This window comes from Hyaena hyaena, unplaced genomic scaffold (genome assembly GCF_003009895.1).
Source record: "Hyaena hyaena isolate Hyena2069 unplaced genomic scaffold, ASM300989v1 scaffold_351, whole genome shotgun sequence".
Taxonomy (NCBI): domain Eukaryota; kingdom Metazoa; phylum Chordata; class Mammalia; order Carnivora; family Hyaenidae; genus Hyaena; species Hyaena hyaena.
This window is the reverse complement of record NW_024080983.1, coordinates 903,192-922,434: the sequence shown is the minus strand read 5'-3', so window position 1 is coordinate 922,434 and position 19,243 is coordinate 903,192. Positions and strand designations below refer to the sequence as shown.

At 41.5% G+C, this 19,243-nt stretch overlaps 1 protein-coding gene across 1 annotated transcript in view; it reads left to right on the top strand.

Annotated features, from left to right (window-relative positions):
• The first annotated feature begins 2,934 nt into the window (after window positions 1-2,934).
• The window catches only part of LOC120243669 (RNA polymerase II elongation factor ELL2-like), an 88,784-nt gene continuing 72,475 nt past the window's right edge, over window positions 2,935-19,243 (top strand). Inside the window, exon 1 of the mRNA XM_039249904.1 lies at window positions 2,935-3,021. Coding sequence (XP_039105835.1) covers window positions 2,935-3,021 — 87 coding nt within the window. The remainder of the gene's footprint in view (window positions 3,022-19,243) is intronic.

Sequence of the window (19,243 nt, the reverse complement as noted above, 5' to 3'; positions counted from 1 at the left end):
AATATTTTCCATATTCATCTTTTCTTACAATTCCATTTAATTTTAATTGTGGCGGGGGACAGGGGCATATGTGGTGGTGAATATAGAATGCTTAAAAAAAAAAAAGGCAGAAACAAAAACTCAGCGCATACACAGGGATCCGCAATGTGCCGGCAGCTGCATTTTTAACCAGAATGTCAAGTTACCCTGGTACTTGGATTTTCCACTATGCCTACAGATGGAGAGGACCTGCTGGCCGAATCTGCCAAAGCTTTCGAACATGCATCGTCTTTCACCTCTTGCCAAACCCTTTCCTTCCTACCTGCTTTGGTAAACCAGTAAAACCCCCCTTTCATGGCTTCCTGTAGCTTCAGGAGACCCGTCATTTGCTATGGAGAGAAGCTTGACGACCGAATTGCTGTAATTGCAGCCAAAAACAATGAAAGGAGGGGGGAAATTTGATTTTCTGTTTCAGCAGTCAAGGGGGCACAGGCAAATGTCCAATCCCTGGTGGTTTGTAAGTACAAATAAATGTTACTCTTTTGTGATGCTTGATATTCATGGCCTTACGCATGAATTCATCATGGAGGAAATACATTTGAAGAAGTTATTCTTTTAAGAATCGTTTGAAAATATTAAGCCCTCTTCTTTGCATCTTGCTCACCAGGGTGTGGACCAGGCCCTCCTACCACCACTACTGTGTTGGGTCTTTTTCTGCTCTGGCCTTGTTCTGCTACTGTGTGTGTGTGTGTGTGTGTGTGTGTGTGTGTGTGTGTACTTGTGTGGGCAAGAAGGAAGGGGTCTGCTTTACCCCATGTAGGCCCTCACTCCTTTTTGTGTTCTAACATCTGCTTCTACCCTGGATGAAAGGAACTGATTTTTTTTTTTTTTAGAGTCTATTTATTTATTTTGAGAGAGAGTCAGGAAGAGTGAGCAGGGTAGGGGCGAAGCGGGAGAGAGAGAACCCCAAGCAGGCTCTACACCATCCACACAGAACCCGATGTGGGACTCGAACCGCTAGAACATGACCTGAGTCAAAACCGAGTCAGATGCTTAATCGACGGAGCCACCCAGGTGCCTCAGAACTGATTTATTTTTTTGCAGTGTGGGTGGTGGGGTGGGAGGAGGGGACAGGGGACTAAAGTGACTTAATCCTCTTGTGAATGAGGGAGGTTGCGTCTTTTTGAGCTTTCCCATGATAGCAGTTGCCTGAGACGTAATGAACTTGTTACTTTACAGAGATCTAGCCTATATCCAAACGAGCCCTGGACAGTTATTCATCACGCCCCTATGCGTTTCTTTTAGCTACCCTGCTCGCCTCCCCCAAGGCCGTTGTGCGAGGCAGGAGCAAGATGTCGCAAGAGATAAAGGAGCAAAGAGAATAAAATGGGGCGGATCAGCCATGCGTCCTCGTCAGAATATGTTCCTTCCAGAGCCAAACGTGGAAATCTTGATTTGGTTCCAGAAATCTCTCCTTCTAATCCAGATTTGAAGGTAAATTTGCTCTTTGCATCCATCCTCAAATTCTTTTATTCTCTCTCCGGCTTTCTCGGTGAGAATTGGGAAAGCTTCTAATACCATTTTTGACCCGGAGATGGTGACGACACATGATGTGGGGCTCGTAATCCATGATGAGGCTACTGTGTGCACAATTTCGTTATTCAAAAGTAGCCTCGATTGACAGAAATGTATGTCTGCGGAGACTTTAGAGAAACTATAAAGAAGTGATGAAATAGCGGGGCGGTTATTCCATATTTTTATTATCTGCCAGTAGCTTTTGACTTCTGTCTCACACATTCTATCTCCTTGTAAATATTTTGACTCTGCGGATTCTTTAAGTGATATATTTTTTTAAGTCAGCGTAAATGTGATGTTTCGAAATTTTCAAAATCATGTTAATATGACTATTTGCAGTTTTATTTTCCTTTGATGAGCACTGAATGGGTTTCTCTGAAATATTATGATTGAATTTGAATTTATACATACTGAGATTCAGCACATTCTGAAGTGGCCCAATATATCTTCATAACTCATTTCTTCCTCTTTACCAGTATTAAAATTTGGTATTTATAGAGTGATAAGGTGAACACAAAGCTTTTATTTTCTAGAACAATAACCGTATTGTTATTGTCCTATAAATAATGGGAAGCTGACATGTCTTTTGTCGGGTCAGTTTGAATGTTAATTTTACAGTGTACAAGTGGAGGGTGCCTCGTTGCAAAGAAAACAAATACTTGGTTTTGCATCACGTTTGAAAATACTTCTTGATTTCTAGAGAAAATAGATGCTGTGTTCAATGCTTTGATGTTTATTTACTTCCTTTGGTCAATTTTGCCAACATTTACCATGATATGCTGGCTGCTCGAACTAAAACGTGGCAGATAATTTGGCAAGGGTCAGTAAAATGACATCGAATGACAAAGCCTGGCCTTTGAGAAACTTGAGAAGCACTTAGATTAAAATTCGTGAAGACTCAACTGGCAAATACAGGCCGAGCACCCACTCCAAATTGAATAACGTGGAAAGGCCTGAGATGATTTCCAAGCAAAATAGACAGGAAGTCATTCTAAGTGAAAGTAAGGGGTGTGCCGTTTTCTCTCACAGACGTCCGAGGTTTATGCCTCGTTCTGTAGTCCTTTGTGGTTTTTTCCTGTTTCTTTAAATTAAGAATTAAAAGTCATGCATGGCAGCTTAAACGCTGTTGCAGTTCGATGCACTTATACCTCTTACTGTACAGCCTTTTGATAGTAAATTTCATATTACTGAGCATACACATGGCGGTGATTTGGGATGTGGAAAACTGAGTGGGCAGAGCAGCCCCGTGGGCACAGAAAGTGGCCACAGGAGGAAGAGCCACCAGATGGCCAATACTCAGAAGAGCAGTTGAGTTTCCCTCATCTTGGGTTGCGCACGTCTCTGGTGGGAAATAATCTCGATAAGGAGCTGCTGTGAGAGATGGCAGCCCCGGGCGGCCAGGGGAGTGGAGAACAGCCTGTTGGGAAAGGTGACAGTTTTCCCGAAGTGATCAAGGGGATGTGCCTGGTAAGTGCCAAGGCTGAGAACAAGTAGAGGTGCCCTGAGAAAGCTGGGCACCTTAACATAGGAACAAGAAAACCCGGGATCCAGTTATGGAAATGTGGTTAAGATGTAATAAATACCTTTGAGTCTCCATTTCCTTCTATAACACAGGGGTAATAACACCTACTTTGCGGGATTGTTGCGAGGGTTAGAAACGAGGTATGTAAAGTGCCTCGCGTAGAGTCTAGGACATAGAGCATCCATGTGAAATAGCCATTGTCTTGGTCCAAGCCAGAGACTCCACAGCAAATAATAGAAGCAACACGGGAGGCATTAAGAGGCCATTTCAGGAGGTTAGGCCGATGAGCTATGGTATTATAAACAAAAAAAGGTAGAAATGCTCACTCAAATAATATCACTACTACCAGACACCATAATCTGTATCTGGGAGTGATCTGTTTTCTAGATAACCTACTTTGGCTGTGTATTTTAATCCATCCAACAGTTCACCATTAGGATCTTCTTTATGCTTTCTTCTGGCAAACTCTCACTTAACACAAACTGTCCTTCAAGGTTAAATCTTCAGGCCAGGCTCACCAATGGGAGGAGAAAAGTAGCTGGCGTTGCCTCAGTAACATCGCTCACCACCTTTCTTATGGCCAATGTCGCGGATCCGTCTCAGGTTTCTAGTTCTCCACCAACCCCACGAAAACCTGACGATTGGCATGGATTTCGGAGGCCAGTGTTATGTGACCCTGCGGTATTTCTGTCCTCACTCCTGCTGGTCTTACCTCTTTCCCAAACCTGTGTTTATGGGTCCACATTTCTTTCTGTCCCCTTCCAGTCTGTTGCTGTCTACCACCCAGCGTGACACAGAGGCAGCAAATTTGTTCTCCTGACTTTAAACTCCTGAGTCACAAACTTGCTTCCAACCTCCAGAAATCAATTGCGAACGAAAAGACTAAGAGGGGATGACTTATTATTAGGCCGTTGATAAACAGATTTTTACAAGCTTTGGTTTTGTCTGTGTACCAGTTCTATTATCTCTCCGGCAAATTATAGAGCTTTTCTGTGCTGAGCAAAAAGGGTCTATTGTTCTTATTTAGACACTTTTACTTTTAACTAGAAATCCAGCTCAAAATAGGCTCACAGATAAGCCTGCGTGAACTATTTATGAAAAAGACAGACTCAAGAACATCTTAATATATGTTTATCTCTCGCTACTTGCATTATTCTACATGGGAGCCAATTTGAGACATTTATTGATACTTTAACAATATTCCTTCGACACGGGATTGGCTCGTCACCCCTAACCCAGTTAGTTTCTAATGGGAGAATTTTTCTCCATTGCTCATGCTGTTCAGTGCCTGTCTTCAAACAAAACGTCCATGGACTCCGGGAAGCGGGGGCTTGGGTTATGAGGAGAAAGAGAAAACTAGCTGCCGACATCCAGAAGCTAGGCTCGTACAATCACTAGGTTTGGTCATTGCCACGAGACGGTCTGGCGCTCCCTGCTAGACCTTGGCACTCTCTTGTTGAACATAAGCAAAAGCACAACACACCAGTGCCCAACAAGGCCGCTCTGTGACCATGATGGATCAAGACAGAAAGGCTACTCCATGATCATGTCCGAATGCGGCCACGGAATACCAATCGTTGCCCCATCCTGTCTAATAGGAGCAACTGAGGCTTCTTTACCATTTATAGTTGCAGCCCAACTCTGGTCTGCCCTCCCCATAGAGAAGATTTAGTAAAATAGCCAATCATAAAACTATCCACTTCCTGATAGCATCCGACCCAGAACAGAGCTCTGCTTTTAAAAAGCCTGCCTAGAATCACCTAACATAGGCCCAAACCCCCCCCCCCCACCCTTGCAGTGACTAATAAGCACAATTTGTTTAACTGGTGGTGTGTTTCTAGTGGTCTTAGGTTTAGAGGGCAGGGACAGAAATGGATGTTCCACCGGGAGTCAGCTGATGTGCTCTCTTCTTTGGATCAGGACCCTCGACTCAGTGAAACGGCACATATTTGCGATCCCTTGTGTTTCTCTCTGCCTGATAAGCTACCCTGTCCATGGAGGAAGGCTAAATTCATGCAGAATTGAGCTCCGATATTTCACTGAAGCCCATCAGCATTGGGCTTATTTTGTTTCCTTGGAGTAAAGTCTCTTGGGATATCGTTGTTCCCCAATCGGTTTTGTATTGTCCTTGGTGAAATGGATTCCGAGCCTTCTAATACCTCCTCTTAGGGCTTGTGTTACTGTTCTAATGTTTTGAGTGTTGTTTGGCCGTAAGAAGAAAACTCTACAGGGAGAAGGCAAATATTGTCCAATAGGTCATCCATGACCTGGTCCTGGGGACTGAGGAGTTCAGAAGGTGCCCTCGGGTAGTTGTGATATGGACACATATTTTTATGGACATCATTTCAAAAGCTTAAAAGGACTTCCTTTTCTGTTCTGCCTTTGTGTCCCAGACAGTTGCCCCGTTTAGTTCCATGTGCCCAGAATCATGAGGTTTTGTTTGGCCCCCAAGTGGTAATGATCAACCTTTGGCCAAACACCAGAGACCCCGAGCTACATGGGCATCATGCTTACAGATTGTTCAGTTCTCACGGGGGTAAGAACCTTCCACAAGTTCATACCCTTCTACAGGCTGACACCTGCTGCTGTCGTGTTTTCTCACTACAGGGCTAAATTGTATGCTGTTTTTTCTAACTGAAACAGTTTCAACAGAGACAATTTGGAATAGCAACACCGCTTTGGGGAGCTTTTGACATGAACAACGTTGTTCATTTGAGGGGGACCTTAGAACAAAACCAAAACCCCCTGAGAAGAGTGTCTGTCTTAAAGAGATACACACACACACACACACACACACACATACTATATAGTGTGTGCGTGCATATATATATATATATAGTACATATTTATATATATTTTAACATGAGAGACATTCCTTCTTTCTTTTCTGTACTTTGAGGATTAACAAGTGCTAGCTTTTGTACTATGTGATTTGACAAAATTCCCAATGGTTCAGGTTATGTCAAAGCCAGCTGTATGTTACCCCCTTTTGTGTGTATATATGTAAAATCTGTTTTTGTACATCTGAACCGTCTTCCTCTCTTTGTCTGCAGCCCTCTCTCCTATCCCCACCCCTGCGTCTCTTTCCCATCCTGTGAAACTTTAAAGATTAATCAAAAAGTAATTCAGTTATTTTGCATGCACTCTAGGGATACCTAGTCTAGCTATACAACCAGAATTGTCTATAAGATTTCAAAAAGGGAAAGTTATTAAATGGTGTTTCCTTTTGTGGACACTGAAAAGTATATATACACAAGGGGCTTTCTTACTACAGCTGCAAGGTAATAAGAAAGTGCTTTAGTTTAAAGATAAAAAAAAAAAAATCAGAGTCTTTAAAAAGTTAGTTTGCCACATAAAAACAATGTTGGCATAATATTTTGTTTGTTCAAAACTAGGGTTAAATTCCTTATAATTCAGGTTTTCAGTATTTCACATGTTGGTTTAATGAGTTTAAAATGTTATCAGTTTCCACAAATTGTATAAAATTAAAAGTTTTATGTAGAAAATTATATTAAACTTAATTGAGTAACAATAGTAGATGTCTTTCTTTTCAGAGAGAGAGAGGAAGAGAGAGGGTGAGATAGAGAGCAAGAAGGGGAGAAGGAGGAGGAGGGAGGGAAGGAGGGAGAGAGAGAGAGAGAGAGAGAGAGAGAGAGAATCCTAAGAAGGCTCCATGCTCAGTGCAGAGCCTGATGTGGGGTTCAGTCCAACAGCCCCAAGATTATGGCCTGAGCCTAAATCAAGAGTTGGACACTCAACTGGCTGAGCCACCCCAGTACCCTGACAATAGTGGATGTCTTTTTAAAGGACTTAATTTTATGTAATTTTTAAAATGCTATCAGCCTTAAAGATTTAATCTGTTAACTATATTGTAATTTTCAGATCTTTAACTAACCTTACTATCTTATACCTCAGTGAATTAATAAATGGTCTCTGAATGTCTGAATGGTTAAAAAAAACCCAACAAATACAAAACAATGATTACCAAACAATTTATTTCTGTATCTTAAAATGACAACAGATTAAATAGATTAACAAACTCTGCAGATATACTTTTTGCTGATATTTCAGGATGCAGAATCAACATATAAAAATCAGTTACACTTCTATACTAAAAATGAAATGTCTAGTAAAGAAATTCACAAAATAGTCCCCTTTACAAAAGCATCAAAAACAGTAAAATACTTAGGAATATAAATTTAATCAGAGATGAAAGATCTGTACACTGAAAACTACAAGATACTGGTGAAAGAGGTTTTTAAAAAGACACATTTAAATGGAAAGATGTCCTGTGTCATGGGTTGGGAAAAAATATTGTTAAAATATCTATACTACCCAAAGCCATATATACATTGAATGCAATCCCTCATCAAAATCCCAGTGAAATTTTTCAGAAGAATATAAAAAGCAATCCTAAAATTCCTCTGGAACCACAAAATATCCCAAATAGCCAAAGCCATCTTGAGCAATAAAAACAAAGCTAGAGTCATCACTCTGCCCGATTCCAAAATATACTATACATAGACTATATTATATAATAGAAATACATCCACATACATATGATAAACTAATCTTGGACAAAGATACCAAGAACACACAGTAAGGAAAGGATAGTCTTGCCAATAAATGGCATTAGGAAAACTGCTTACCCACATGTAGAAGGATCACACTGGATTCTTATTTCACATCATAGACAACAATCAACTGAAAATGGGTTGAAGATGTAAACATAAGACCTGAAACTATAAAACTGCAAGAAAAAAACCCACAAGGAAAAAACTTCTTGGCATAGGTCTGGGCAATGATTTTCTTGATATCATCATAAAAGCCCAGGCAACAAAAGCAAAAATGAGTAAATGGGATTGCCTCAAGGTAAAAGCTTCTTCTCAGCAAGAGAAGCAATCGACAGAATGGAGAGGCAACCTACAGAGTGGTAGAAAATATTTGCAAACCGTATATCTGAAAAGGGATTAATTTCCAAAATATGAAAGGAACTCAACTCAATAGCAAGAAATAAATAAATGGGATAAGAAATGGTCACAAGACCCAAACACACTGTTCTCCAAATACGACATACAAATGCCGACAGGTATCTGAGAGGGTATGCAATATCACTGACCGCCAGGGAAATGCAAATCAAAACCATAATGAGATATCACCTCATACCTGTTAGGATGCCTAGTATCCAAGAGACAAAAGCTAAGTGTTGATGAGAATGTGGGGAAAAGGGAACCCTTGTATACTGATGTTGGGAATGTAAATGGTTGCAGCCATTATGAAAACCAGCATTGGGGTCACTCAAAAAATTAAACATAGCACTCCCATGCGACCCGGCAGTCCCACTCCTGGGTATGTGTCCAAAGAAGACAGGGTATTTTGAAGAGATATCTGCCCCCTCATGTTCATTGTGGCATTATTCCCAATAGCCAAGATATGAGAACAACTAAGTGTCAATCATTGGATGAGTGAAAAAAGAAAATGTGAGGAAAAAAAACAATGGAATATTATTCAGCCTTTTAAAATATTTTTAAATGCTTCTTTATTTTGAGAGAGAGAGAGCGAGCGAGCGAGCAAGGGCATGGGAGAGGGGCAGAGAGAGAGGGAGAGAGAGAATCCCAAGCGGGCTCCAGACTGTCAACACAGACCTGGATGCGGGGCTTGATGTGGGGCTCGATCTCATGAACCACGAGATCATGACCCTAGCTGAAATGAAGAGTCAGATGCTTAACTGACTGGGCCACCCGGGCATCCCTTATTCAGCCTTTAAAAAGAGGGAAGTCCTGTCATTTGCAACAACATGGGTGAAACTGAAGGATGTACTGAGTGAAATAAGCCAGACACGGAAAGATGAATATTGCATGGTCTCACTTGTATGTGGGATCTAAAAGAGTAGAGTTCCTATCAGAATAGAATGGTGGATACCAAGGTCTGGAGAGTGGGGGAAATGGGGACTTTCCCATTAGTTAATGTTAGTCAAAGGGTACAAATGTGCAGGATGAACTATGCGAAGAGAGCACAGTAAGTAGAAGGGAATATCAAATTATGGTGCACCTATTATTCATTATTGCTCTCTCATACTTTTATAAAAATGTAGTTAGTTACAAGTTCTGTTCAGAAGACTTAAGTTCTGCTTATATGGGACGCACTTGATAATATAGGTTCATCCTTATTAAAAACTCAGCATTCTGATCATCTATGTAGCAATGTACGGAGCACCATTACATCTGTCACAAAGCACCTGAGAACCTCGGAGGGAGTTGTGGGACTTCTCTGTCACTGTGCTCCGGCTCCAGCCCCGGAGGTGACATTTGTCTAGGCAGGCAGCAATCAACACTTCATTCAGTGCTATCATAAATTTTTGGTGGACCCTGACTCCGGGTAACACCTACTCTTCAGTGCAAAGTATTTACATACACTCAGCAGTCAGTCATCTCCAACAAAATTATCTTATGCTTCTAAGTACAGTGCAAAGCAAGATGTGACTCAGCAGGAAGGGATTTTGATGGAAGGAAATGTTGGTAGGAATACAGAAGCCGCAGAAAGTGCCCCAGGTTCTGCATGGAGGCGTTAGCATGGAATCCAGGAAGAATGCAGACTGGAGTTTTAGCCAGAACTTGACTTTAATCTTAGCCAAATAATTAACAGCTTGGTGACTTTAGGCTAGCCAGTTAATCTTGTGGAGCTTCAGTTGCTTTGCAGAGTTGTCGAAAGGATTGTAGACCATGTGTAATAATTCACTTATCAAAATGCTTAGCTCACAGTGGGTATACATCATAACTGCCAGATGTTTTCTTGGTGGTGTTGTGATCACGATTACCACCTCCGTGCGTCAGCTAAGTATAGAATGTCAGAGTGACAGAAATGCATCCGGCAACTTTAATATCACATTTCTTTAAAAAATTTTTTTACAGCTTTATTGCGGTATGATGAACATATAGCATTGTATAAGTTTAAGGTTTACAATGTAATGATTTGATATGCATATATATTGCAAAATGTTTACCACAATAAATTTAGTTAATCCTTCAGCTCACGTAATTACCATTTCGTCATTGTTGTTGCTGTTATGGTGAGAATCTCATAGGAACTTTCCAGTATACCATACAGTGTTGTTAACTCGAGTCACCGTGCTGTACCTTACATCCCCAACCCCGTAGTCCCTGGCAGCTACCAATCTACTCTCTGTTCTATGAATTTGGCTTTTTGTAGATTCCACATACAAATGAGAATGCACAGTCTGTGTCTTTCTTTGTCCGATTCATTTTGTTTAATGTAATGCCCTCAAGGGTCATCCATATTGTTGCAAATGGTGGGATTTCCTTTTGTTGTGACTGAAAGTAAGTAGTACGTTGTATACATTTTCTTTCTTCATTCATTCAACAATGGACACTTTGGTTGTTTCCGTATCTTGGCTACTGTGAATACTGCAATGAACATGGGGGCACAGATATCTCTACAAGATAGTGGATGTCACCTTTGTTTACATTACGTGGAATGCCTGACTCGTTCATTTATTTAGCACGTACTTACTGTAAACAAAAGAGTTAAACATCCCTAACCTCTCGTGAAGATTACTGTCTACTGGTTGGAGACAGATATTAAAAAAGATAAAACAGATATTATAGGCCAGGGATGACCTTGTTTTTTTTCTAGCCTAAATGAGATGGGAAACTAGTGGAAGGCTCTGTTATATTTTAACAAGTTTATTCTTCTGTGGGGATGCACACTGAAGTGGGGAAAGGATAGAAGCAGTGAAACTGATAAGGATGCTTTTGTGACAATCTAGGCAGGAGATGATGTGACAATCTAAGGCCAGGGTGGTAGAAAGAAGTAATCATATTCTGGATATATTTTCAAGGTAGAGGCAAGAAATTTCATGACAATTTGGATATGAAGTGAAAGAAAGAGGAGTAAAAAAATGGCTTCGGTTTTTGGCCCAAGGAATTGGAAGGAAGCAATTGTCTTTAATAGAGATAGGGAAGATTAAAAGGTAGGTTACGTTTAGTTTCTGACATGTTCATTTGTGGCACCTATCATACATCCAGGTGGAGATCAGTCAAGGTTACTCCAGCAATAGAAATAGATCGAGAATTGGGTTAATGGACAAAGCCCTTCAGTACTTGATCATTAAGAGTTTGAAGAGATGATAGGTACCAGTTAAAGATAATAAGATAGATCAGCTAATGAGATAGATGACTAGAAGTTTGGTGTCCTGGTAGCCAATGGAGAAAGTATTTCAAATTGAAAGAAGTAACAACTGCATCAAATGCTGTTGATGAGTCAATAAGATGGAAGACTGAGAAATGTCCATGGGATTTAGCAACATGAAGGTTGTCATTGACCATGAAGACAGCAATTTCAACGTAGTGGTGGGGGCAAGTGCCAGATATGGCTGTGTCAAGAGAAAATGCAAGTCTTCTTTTAGGTATTGACTTCTGGAATTGGAAATGGTGAGTCATAACTCTTTTCTGGAGATTAACTGTGGTGGGAAGGAGAATAGTGGGGCAGTAACTAGAGGGGAGAAATGTGGTCAAGAGAAATTTTTGTTGCTGGAGTGCTTTGGTGGCTCTGTCAGTTAAGCATCTGACTTCGGCTCAGGTCTTGATCTCACAGTTTGTGAGTTCGAGCCCCACATCAGGCTCTGTGCTGACAGCTTGGAGCCTGGAACCTGCTTCAGATTGTATGCCTCCTCACTCTGCCTCTCCCCTGTTCCTGCTCTGTCTCTCTTTCTCTCTCTCAAAAATAAACATTAAAAATTTTTTAAAAAAGAAATTTTTGCTGTTAAGATAGGGAAAATGATGGAATACTTATATGTTTATGGAATTATACAGTAATGAGTGATCAATAACTAAAGCAAGAGAGAGAAGGAATAATTGCTGGTGTGATATCCTTGAGTAGGTGAAAGGGGATAGAATCTGGTGCACAGGTGGTGGCGTTGGCCTTTTCTGGAACAGAATTTACGCTCACTAACAAAAGAGAAAGCACCATATACAGGTAAGGGTGCAGCAGTGATGGTGGAAGCTCATAGAATTTCCCTTTTGATTATTTCTATTTTCTCAGTGAAATAGGATGTCAGGTCATCAGCTGAGAATACAGTTGAGGGAGGAGGTGTTGGAGGTTTAAGGTGAGATGAAAGTGTGGAATGGATAGTTAAAAAGTTGGGAGAGTGGACAAGCTGGGCTCCTACACTGTTATTGTGCTGGTAGCAGTAAGTGGCCTGTTGAGGGTCTTGGCCATGAATGCTAACTAGTCAACATGATTTTGTGGTTTTCTCCATCAATGTTCAAATGTACATGTATAAGTGCAAAATGGGCAGAAAGTCGAATTTACCTATGGTGGGTTTTGCCCAAGCAAATATAAAGATGGAGGAGAGAGACAAGGGAGCTGAGGGTATAGACAAGAGATTGGATCATGAACCTCAAACTTGGTAAGGAGGGAGGTAAAGGTGGCAAGGGAGTGGTGGCAATGCCAAGGCTGTAGGATTAAGGGATGCTGGGTTCTTGTGCCGTCAAGGATTGTTGGGTTCAGAGGTACTAGAGAGAGTGGGTTGGAAAGATCAGAGGTGGTTATGAGATTGGAATGCTTGCAATTGTCATTAGGGAGAGATTGCAGTTATTGCTGATGATAGAGATTAAAGAGCGTGGTTATGGGAGTGAATGAGTGAGGCTGGATGGAAGATACATTTATTTGGAGGAGAGGAGTCAAGGAAGTGAAGGTACAGCATGTTGAACGGATCATCCATGGGAGCCAAAGTCACCTAAATAGGGGGCCGGGAGGAGAGGAAGGTATTCTTTTGACTCCCGATTGCCCCTTCTAGCTCCTCCCTCTTTCTCTCTCTCTTTTTTTTTTTTTTAATGTTTTATTTATTTCTAGGAGAGACAGAGACAGCGTGAGCAGGGGAGGGTCAGAGAGAGAGGGAGTCACAGACTGAAACAGGCTCCAGGCTCTGAGCTGGCAGTCAGCACAGAGCCCTATGCTGGGCTCGAACCCACGAACCGCGAGATCATGACCTAAGCGAAAGTCGGACGTTTAACCGACTAAGCCACCCAGGCGCCCCTCCTCCCTCTTTCTCGTTACCACCGTGTACTCTAGCTTTGTTTTTCTTTTAATTTTTTGATGTTTATTGATTATTGAGACAGAAACAGCATGAATGGGGGAGGGGGAGGGAGAGAGGGAGACGCAGAATCGGAAGCAGGCTCCAGGCTCTGAGCTGTCAGCACAGAGCCTGACACGGGGCTTGAACCCACAGACTGTGAGATCATGAACTGAGCCGAAGTCGAACGCTTAACCGACTGAGCCACCCAGGTGCCCCCGTGCACTTGAGCTTCGGACCCCACGTCAGATCACCACCTTCAGTTATAGTCATCTACAGATTCTAGGCCTGAGGGTAGGAGGGGAAAAAAACAGGCCTAATGTGAGAAGCCCTCAGGGAAGGCAGTGTCAGGTTTCAGTTAGATTCTAAAGGAAGAAGGGAAAGGAAGCCTTGAGACAAGGGCTTGAGGATATAAGAGATTTTGCTGATGAGTTCCAGAAGGCGGTGGAAAGGTTTTAGGGAATGGGATGGAGTAAGGGGTAATGCAAAATAAAGGGATGTTGCCATGGGCAGGGATAAATAGTGAAGGGGAAGAAGAAATTTTCCTTGGTCCAAGGTTCTAATAAGCTGGACTAAGAGTTAAATGTGGAGGGGACAGATGAAGAGGAGAAAAAAAACAAAGTTTTATCTTGTGCACAAGGAGTTCTAGTAATGAAATTGAGACTAAAGAAATGACCAAGACAGGCAGTTTTTATCCTTTTTAGGCAAAGAGATAATAATTATGTGAGAAATTGACAGGACAAAGAAAACTGCACTGTGGGAGCTTCAGTTAGTAAAGAATTCTAAACAGGACTTGGGCTGTGGTAACAAATTAGTAAAAAGTAACAGAGATTGTTTATACAACCGCCTCAGCTTTCAATTCCTTATCTCTGGTGAGGGGAAAAAAAAAAGTGTCTAAGGGGCGCCTGGGTGGTTCAGTCGGTTAAATGTCCAACTTCGGCTCAGATCATGATCTCAAGGTTTGTAAGTTCCAGCCCCGCATCGGGTTCTGTGCTGATGGCTCAGAGCCTGGAGCCTGCTTTGGATTCTGTGTCTCCCTCTCTCTCTCTCTGTCCCTCCCATGCTCACACTGTATGTGTCTCTCTCTCTCAAAAATAAATAAACATTAAAAATAATTTTAAAAATTCTTTATTGATACAGGGAGGGTATATTTTATAAGGGAGATTTACTTCCCGCTTTCAGGGGAACAGAAAAGGTTCTGAGTGTCTTTCCCTACACAGGCTGTCTCTTAAGTAACTTTTACTTAAAATAATCAATATGCCAAAGTGGCACACTTTGGGGTGGCCTGCTCTTGGCCCGCTACATTAGCCATATGTAAAAATGTGTTGCACGTTTTCTTGATAACGTTCTCCAACCGCATCTTCCCTAAACTTTATGTGTTGAACATTATGGTATAAGATCATGTATGAAAGCATTCTGTACACTCTAAAAGTACACTGCAAAGTTAAAGTTTTGCTATTATTGAGATACAGTTATGATTTCCTGCTACGTCTGAAATCCTTGAAAGTAAGTTCTTCATAAAACACTGGAAATTTTCAGACACAGCAATTTTATTTTTGTTTATTTGTTTTTAGGGTTTTATTTAAATTCTCGTTGTTGTGCAGTGTAATATGAGTTTCAGCTGTACAATATAGTGATTCAACACTCCCATACAACACGCAGTGCTCATCACAAGTGCCCTCCTCAACCCCATCACCTGTTTCACCCCTCCCCTCCCCCCTCTCCCCATAACCATCAGTTTATTCCTTATAGTTAAGAGTCTGTTGGGGCGCCTGGGTGGCTTAGTCGGTTAAGCGTCCGACTTTCGCTTGGGTCATGATCTCGCGGTTCGTGGGTTCGAGCCCCGCGTCGGGCTCTGTGCTGACTGCCAGCTCGGAGCCTGGAGCCTGTTTCAGAGTCTGTGACTCCCTCTCTCTCTGACCCTCCCCTGCTCACGCTCTCTCTCTCTTTCTTAGAAATAAATAAAACATTGAAAAAAAAAAAGAGTCTGTTTCTTGGTTTGTCTCCCCCCTCACACACACTTTTGCTTGTTTCTTTAAAAAATTTTTTTTAGTGTTTACTTATTTTTGAGAGAGAGAGAGAGACAGAGCATGAGCGGGACAGAGGGAGACAGAATCCAAAGCAGGCTCCAGGCTCTGAGCTGGTAGCACAGAGTCTGACGCAGGGCTCCAACTCATGACCTGAGCTGAAGTCAGTCGATTAACTGACTGAGCCACTCAGGCGCCCCGGAATTCAATTTCTTTTAGTGGTGTTTTTTTCTTTATAATCATGCACAGCACAGCAAGGTAATACTCACTCTGATGGGTAACTAGTTAATTAACTATATTAATTTAAAAATATTTAGTTTTGGGGAGAGTGCAAGCGGGGGAGGGACAGAGAGAGAGTGACAGAGGATCAGAAGCGGGCTCTGCGCTATCCAGGCTGACAGCAGTGAGCCCGATGTGGGGCTCGAACTCATGAGCTACAAGATCACGACCTGAGCCAAAGTTGGACCCTCAACCGACTGAGCCACCCAGGCACCCCTGGTGTTGTTTCTTTTATATGCTTTTTTAAACTGCTGCTTTTTTCTGTGCCCAAGGACAGAAGGATCTGTTCCTGGTCCCTCAGTACTGCCCTTTCCCAAGGCTGTTCACAGGGTCAGGGGTAGGGGCTCCTTTTGTTACTGTGTCTCTGTGTCCCTTGCTATTCTCTTGCCATCCTGCTGTTTTGTTCAATAGCTGTTTAGTCAGCCCTCACTTCTTCGGGAGGAATTTTCTATTAATAGTTGTAATGTGATGTGCTCCTTGGAGGAGGTGAGTTCAGAGTTTTCCTACTCCCTATCTTGAGCCAGAACTCCAACATTTCATAATTTTTTTGCTGGATAGAATTAATGATCGTTCCTCCCAGGGGAAGCGATATATCAAAATAGTTATAAACCTTAGTTTTAAAATAAAAAAAGACTTGGATTCTAATCCCAGATCTGTCACTTACAAACACTGTGCTTTAGAACAAATTAGCTCCTTATATTCTTTGAGTTTCAGTGTCTTCTGAAAAAGGAGATAATAATAATATCATCTTTATAGGATTGGGGACATTAAATGTGATACCGTGAGGAATGTATGTAGCATAGTGCACGGCACATAGTACCATTCTATAAATATTAGCAATGTTTTGTAGAACAGAAAGCAGGTTTAGAGCAACAGATGAATTTGTGGTTTGGCTGGATCTGAAAGCAATTCTACTAGTTTACTGTTAGTAGATAAAATACAGAATATCCAGTAAAGTTTGATTTTCAGATAAAGAACAAATATAGGGGCACCTGCCTGGCTCAGTAGGTAGAGCATGTGACTCTTGATGTCAGGGTCATGAATTCAAGCCCCATGTTGGGTGTGGAGCCTACTTAACAAAATGAAGAACAAATATATATTTTTAGTATGTGTCATGCAATATTTGGCGCATACTTATACAAAATTATTTTTTGCTTCTCAATTTAACTGAGCATTCTATATTTTTATTTGCCAAATCTGGTTACCTGACTCGGGATCCTTTTGTGAGTTCTCATTTTCTTGAATTAGTAAATAGGGGAATTTGCGGTTGAACGTAAGTAGACCAAATTGTAGTTCCACATTCTTATGTACTACAGTATGCTGCCTGTTTATGCTAACTGTGCAATAAGTCTACAACCATGGCAGATAACCCCGTGAGAAAACACTGTGGAAAAAGTCAGTCCCCTCAGATATAAGGTCGAGGGGGCCCGTGGTCCCGCCTGCTTTGGAGTCAAGGCCCGGTTAGAGCGCCTTCACATGGCCAACAGCCTGTTTGCTTGGTTCTCTCCCTTTATGTCAAGACCAAGCTCATTTACCTGAGTTTTTTTTTTTTTTTAACTAGGTTGTTGCACTTCATTTACGAAATTCAAATCTCCATAGCAGACGCTGTCGCCTTTTGTTCTCTCTCAATTTTATTAAGTATGTTTCTCTCACCTGAAACAGAGACAGCACCACAAACTATCATTGCAGCATGTGTTTGATAATTAGGAACATAAACCATAGATATTCTTTCTGGATAGTCTGTTTCGTTTCTTGAAAGCCAGAAGAGAAACCTCTCAGTGTAGGACTGATTGATCTCAGACTCTCCAGAGAGGCCCCAGAGGAGGTATTTTTAATTCAGGTGTCATGGCGGAGGCCGTATTCAATCGCTCTCTAGAATCACGTGAGAGTGGGTGAGGCCTGCCCTTGCTGCTGTCTATCTTGCATTTTTACAGCATCCTGTCTACCTTCCTAAGTGATGTTATAGCAGGTAGCAGTGAGGCAGGTAAGGGAGACACAGGCTTCCCTTATTAGAACCAAAGCTACGCAACCAAAGCCTTATCTAATATGCTGATTTCTGAAATTAGCAGATGACAAAAAACAAAACAGAAATTCAGCCACAGTACTTTCTATTATACAACATCCTACCCTCTATTTCCCCCCTCCCCTGGCGGTCAATGATCTACCCCGTTCCCTTTCATCATTCACATTTCAGGCCCCGTAAATCCTTGCTTGGATGAATTATATAATCTTCCTGCTCACTGTGAGAATCAAGAATCTTTAATTTGTTTTAAGAGAAGGCTTTGTTCTCAGATTATTGGGCTGACCAAAGAGAGCATGATTAGTTTGCATTTCATACCATACAATCTGAGGGTGGTTCCTCACAAGGATTTTTAATCCGGGTGCTCAGGCTTAGCTCCAAAAGCCAAGTATCCTCAACTGTGTGCTCCCAGCTACCTCACCGGTCCCGAAATGTAGGCAGTAGTTGTGGAATTGAGCTCGGGGAGCCTCGGAGGGTCCAGACCGTAGCTCTTCTGTAGGGACGCTAGGACGCAGGCCTACAGAGATGCACTGGAGTCCAGGCAGAGACCCAGTCATGCCGTGCTGGGAACGGCATCGGCCGGGAGCCCGAGAAATTCTCCAAGATATATCCCATGAATCTCCTTAAAAAGTTCCACATCAGCCGTGCAACGTTTAAGTTGGGGAGTTTTATGTCAACTCAGCCATGGGCACTGTTCTAATCAGGGTTTTATTTCCCAGAACAAAACGGGTCTTTGGAATTTATGTTCTCCCCAGTAAAATCGTAAGGAACAAATTAAATGCAAGTATTAGGGACTGGGGTGGGGTATTGCTACTAAGCGTTATAGACCATAAATCTTAAAATCTCAGGATAAATGTGGTTTCTTTGACCTAATGGTGGTGCCCTTTTCTTACATTCTCTCATATGTACCTTGTGGAAAAATGTTACTCGAAGGCTGTGAACTGTGTTTCCGATGCCCTCTTTAACATTACCTGTGTAAACTGTCAACTGGCCTACGAAGTACAATGGGTATTTCAGTCGTTTTTTTTCTTCCCAAAGGGCCACAGATTACTAAATAGCTCTATACATTCAAGGATTTAGAGTTTCCTGTGAGTTCTTTGTGCTCACAAAAAGACATTGAGCACAAGTATCCCTCTGAATTGGTAATTCATCTCGGTTTTCTTTGGGGTGTTTTTGATGATATTCATCAATTTAAATGATACTCTCGCAAACAGATCACAATTTATACTTTTTCAAATACTATAGCTTTATAACTGAACGAGAAAACAACATGACCATGAGATGTTCTTTTGTATACCACTGGTCAATAACATCTTAATATGAAAAGGCATCTCGTCCAGACTTTCATTATACATAAGAAATTACCAAAGGTTGCTTTAAACTCCTAATATAGCTGTGTGTGAACTTTCCAAGAACAACTCAGACACCTCTTCCTGCCACTTTATGCATAAATTATCCTATCAAAGGGCTGGTATTTATTCTGAGCTCTTTGAAATTCTAATCACTTTGTATACGCGTCCCAGGCCAGTTGTCTTTTGAAATTTGGATTACTTACAATTGGCTATTCACTCCACCCATTTAGGAGCCTTTAAAGATTCATTGTTCCATTTTCTTTAATGGAAATTTAAATGTTTGATAATGATTTTTAAATGACTCTGCAATTTTCTTTATTTTAATATTAATATCCTTTGTAATATCTTCTGTGCACATTGAATAGCTTTTTAATTAAACAGATAGGGTGCCCAGAA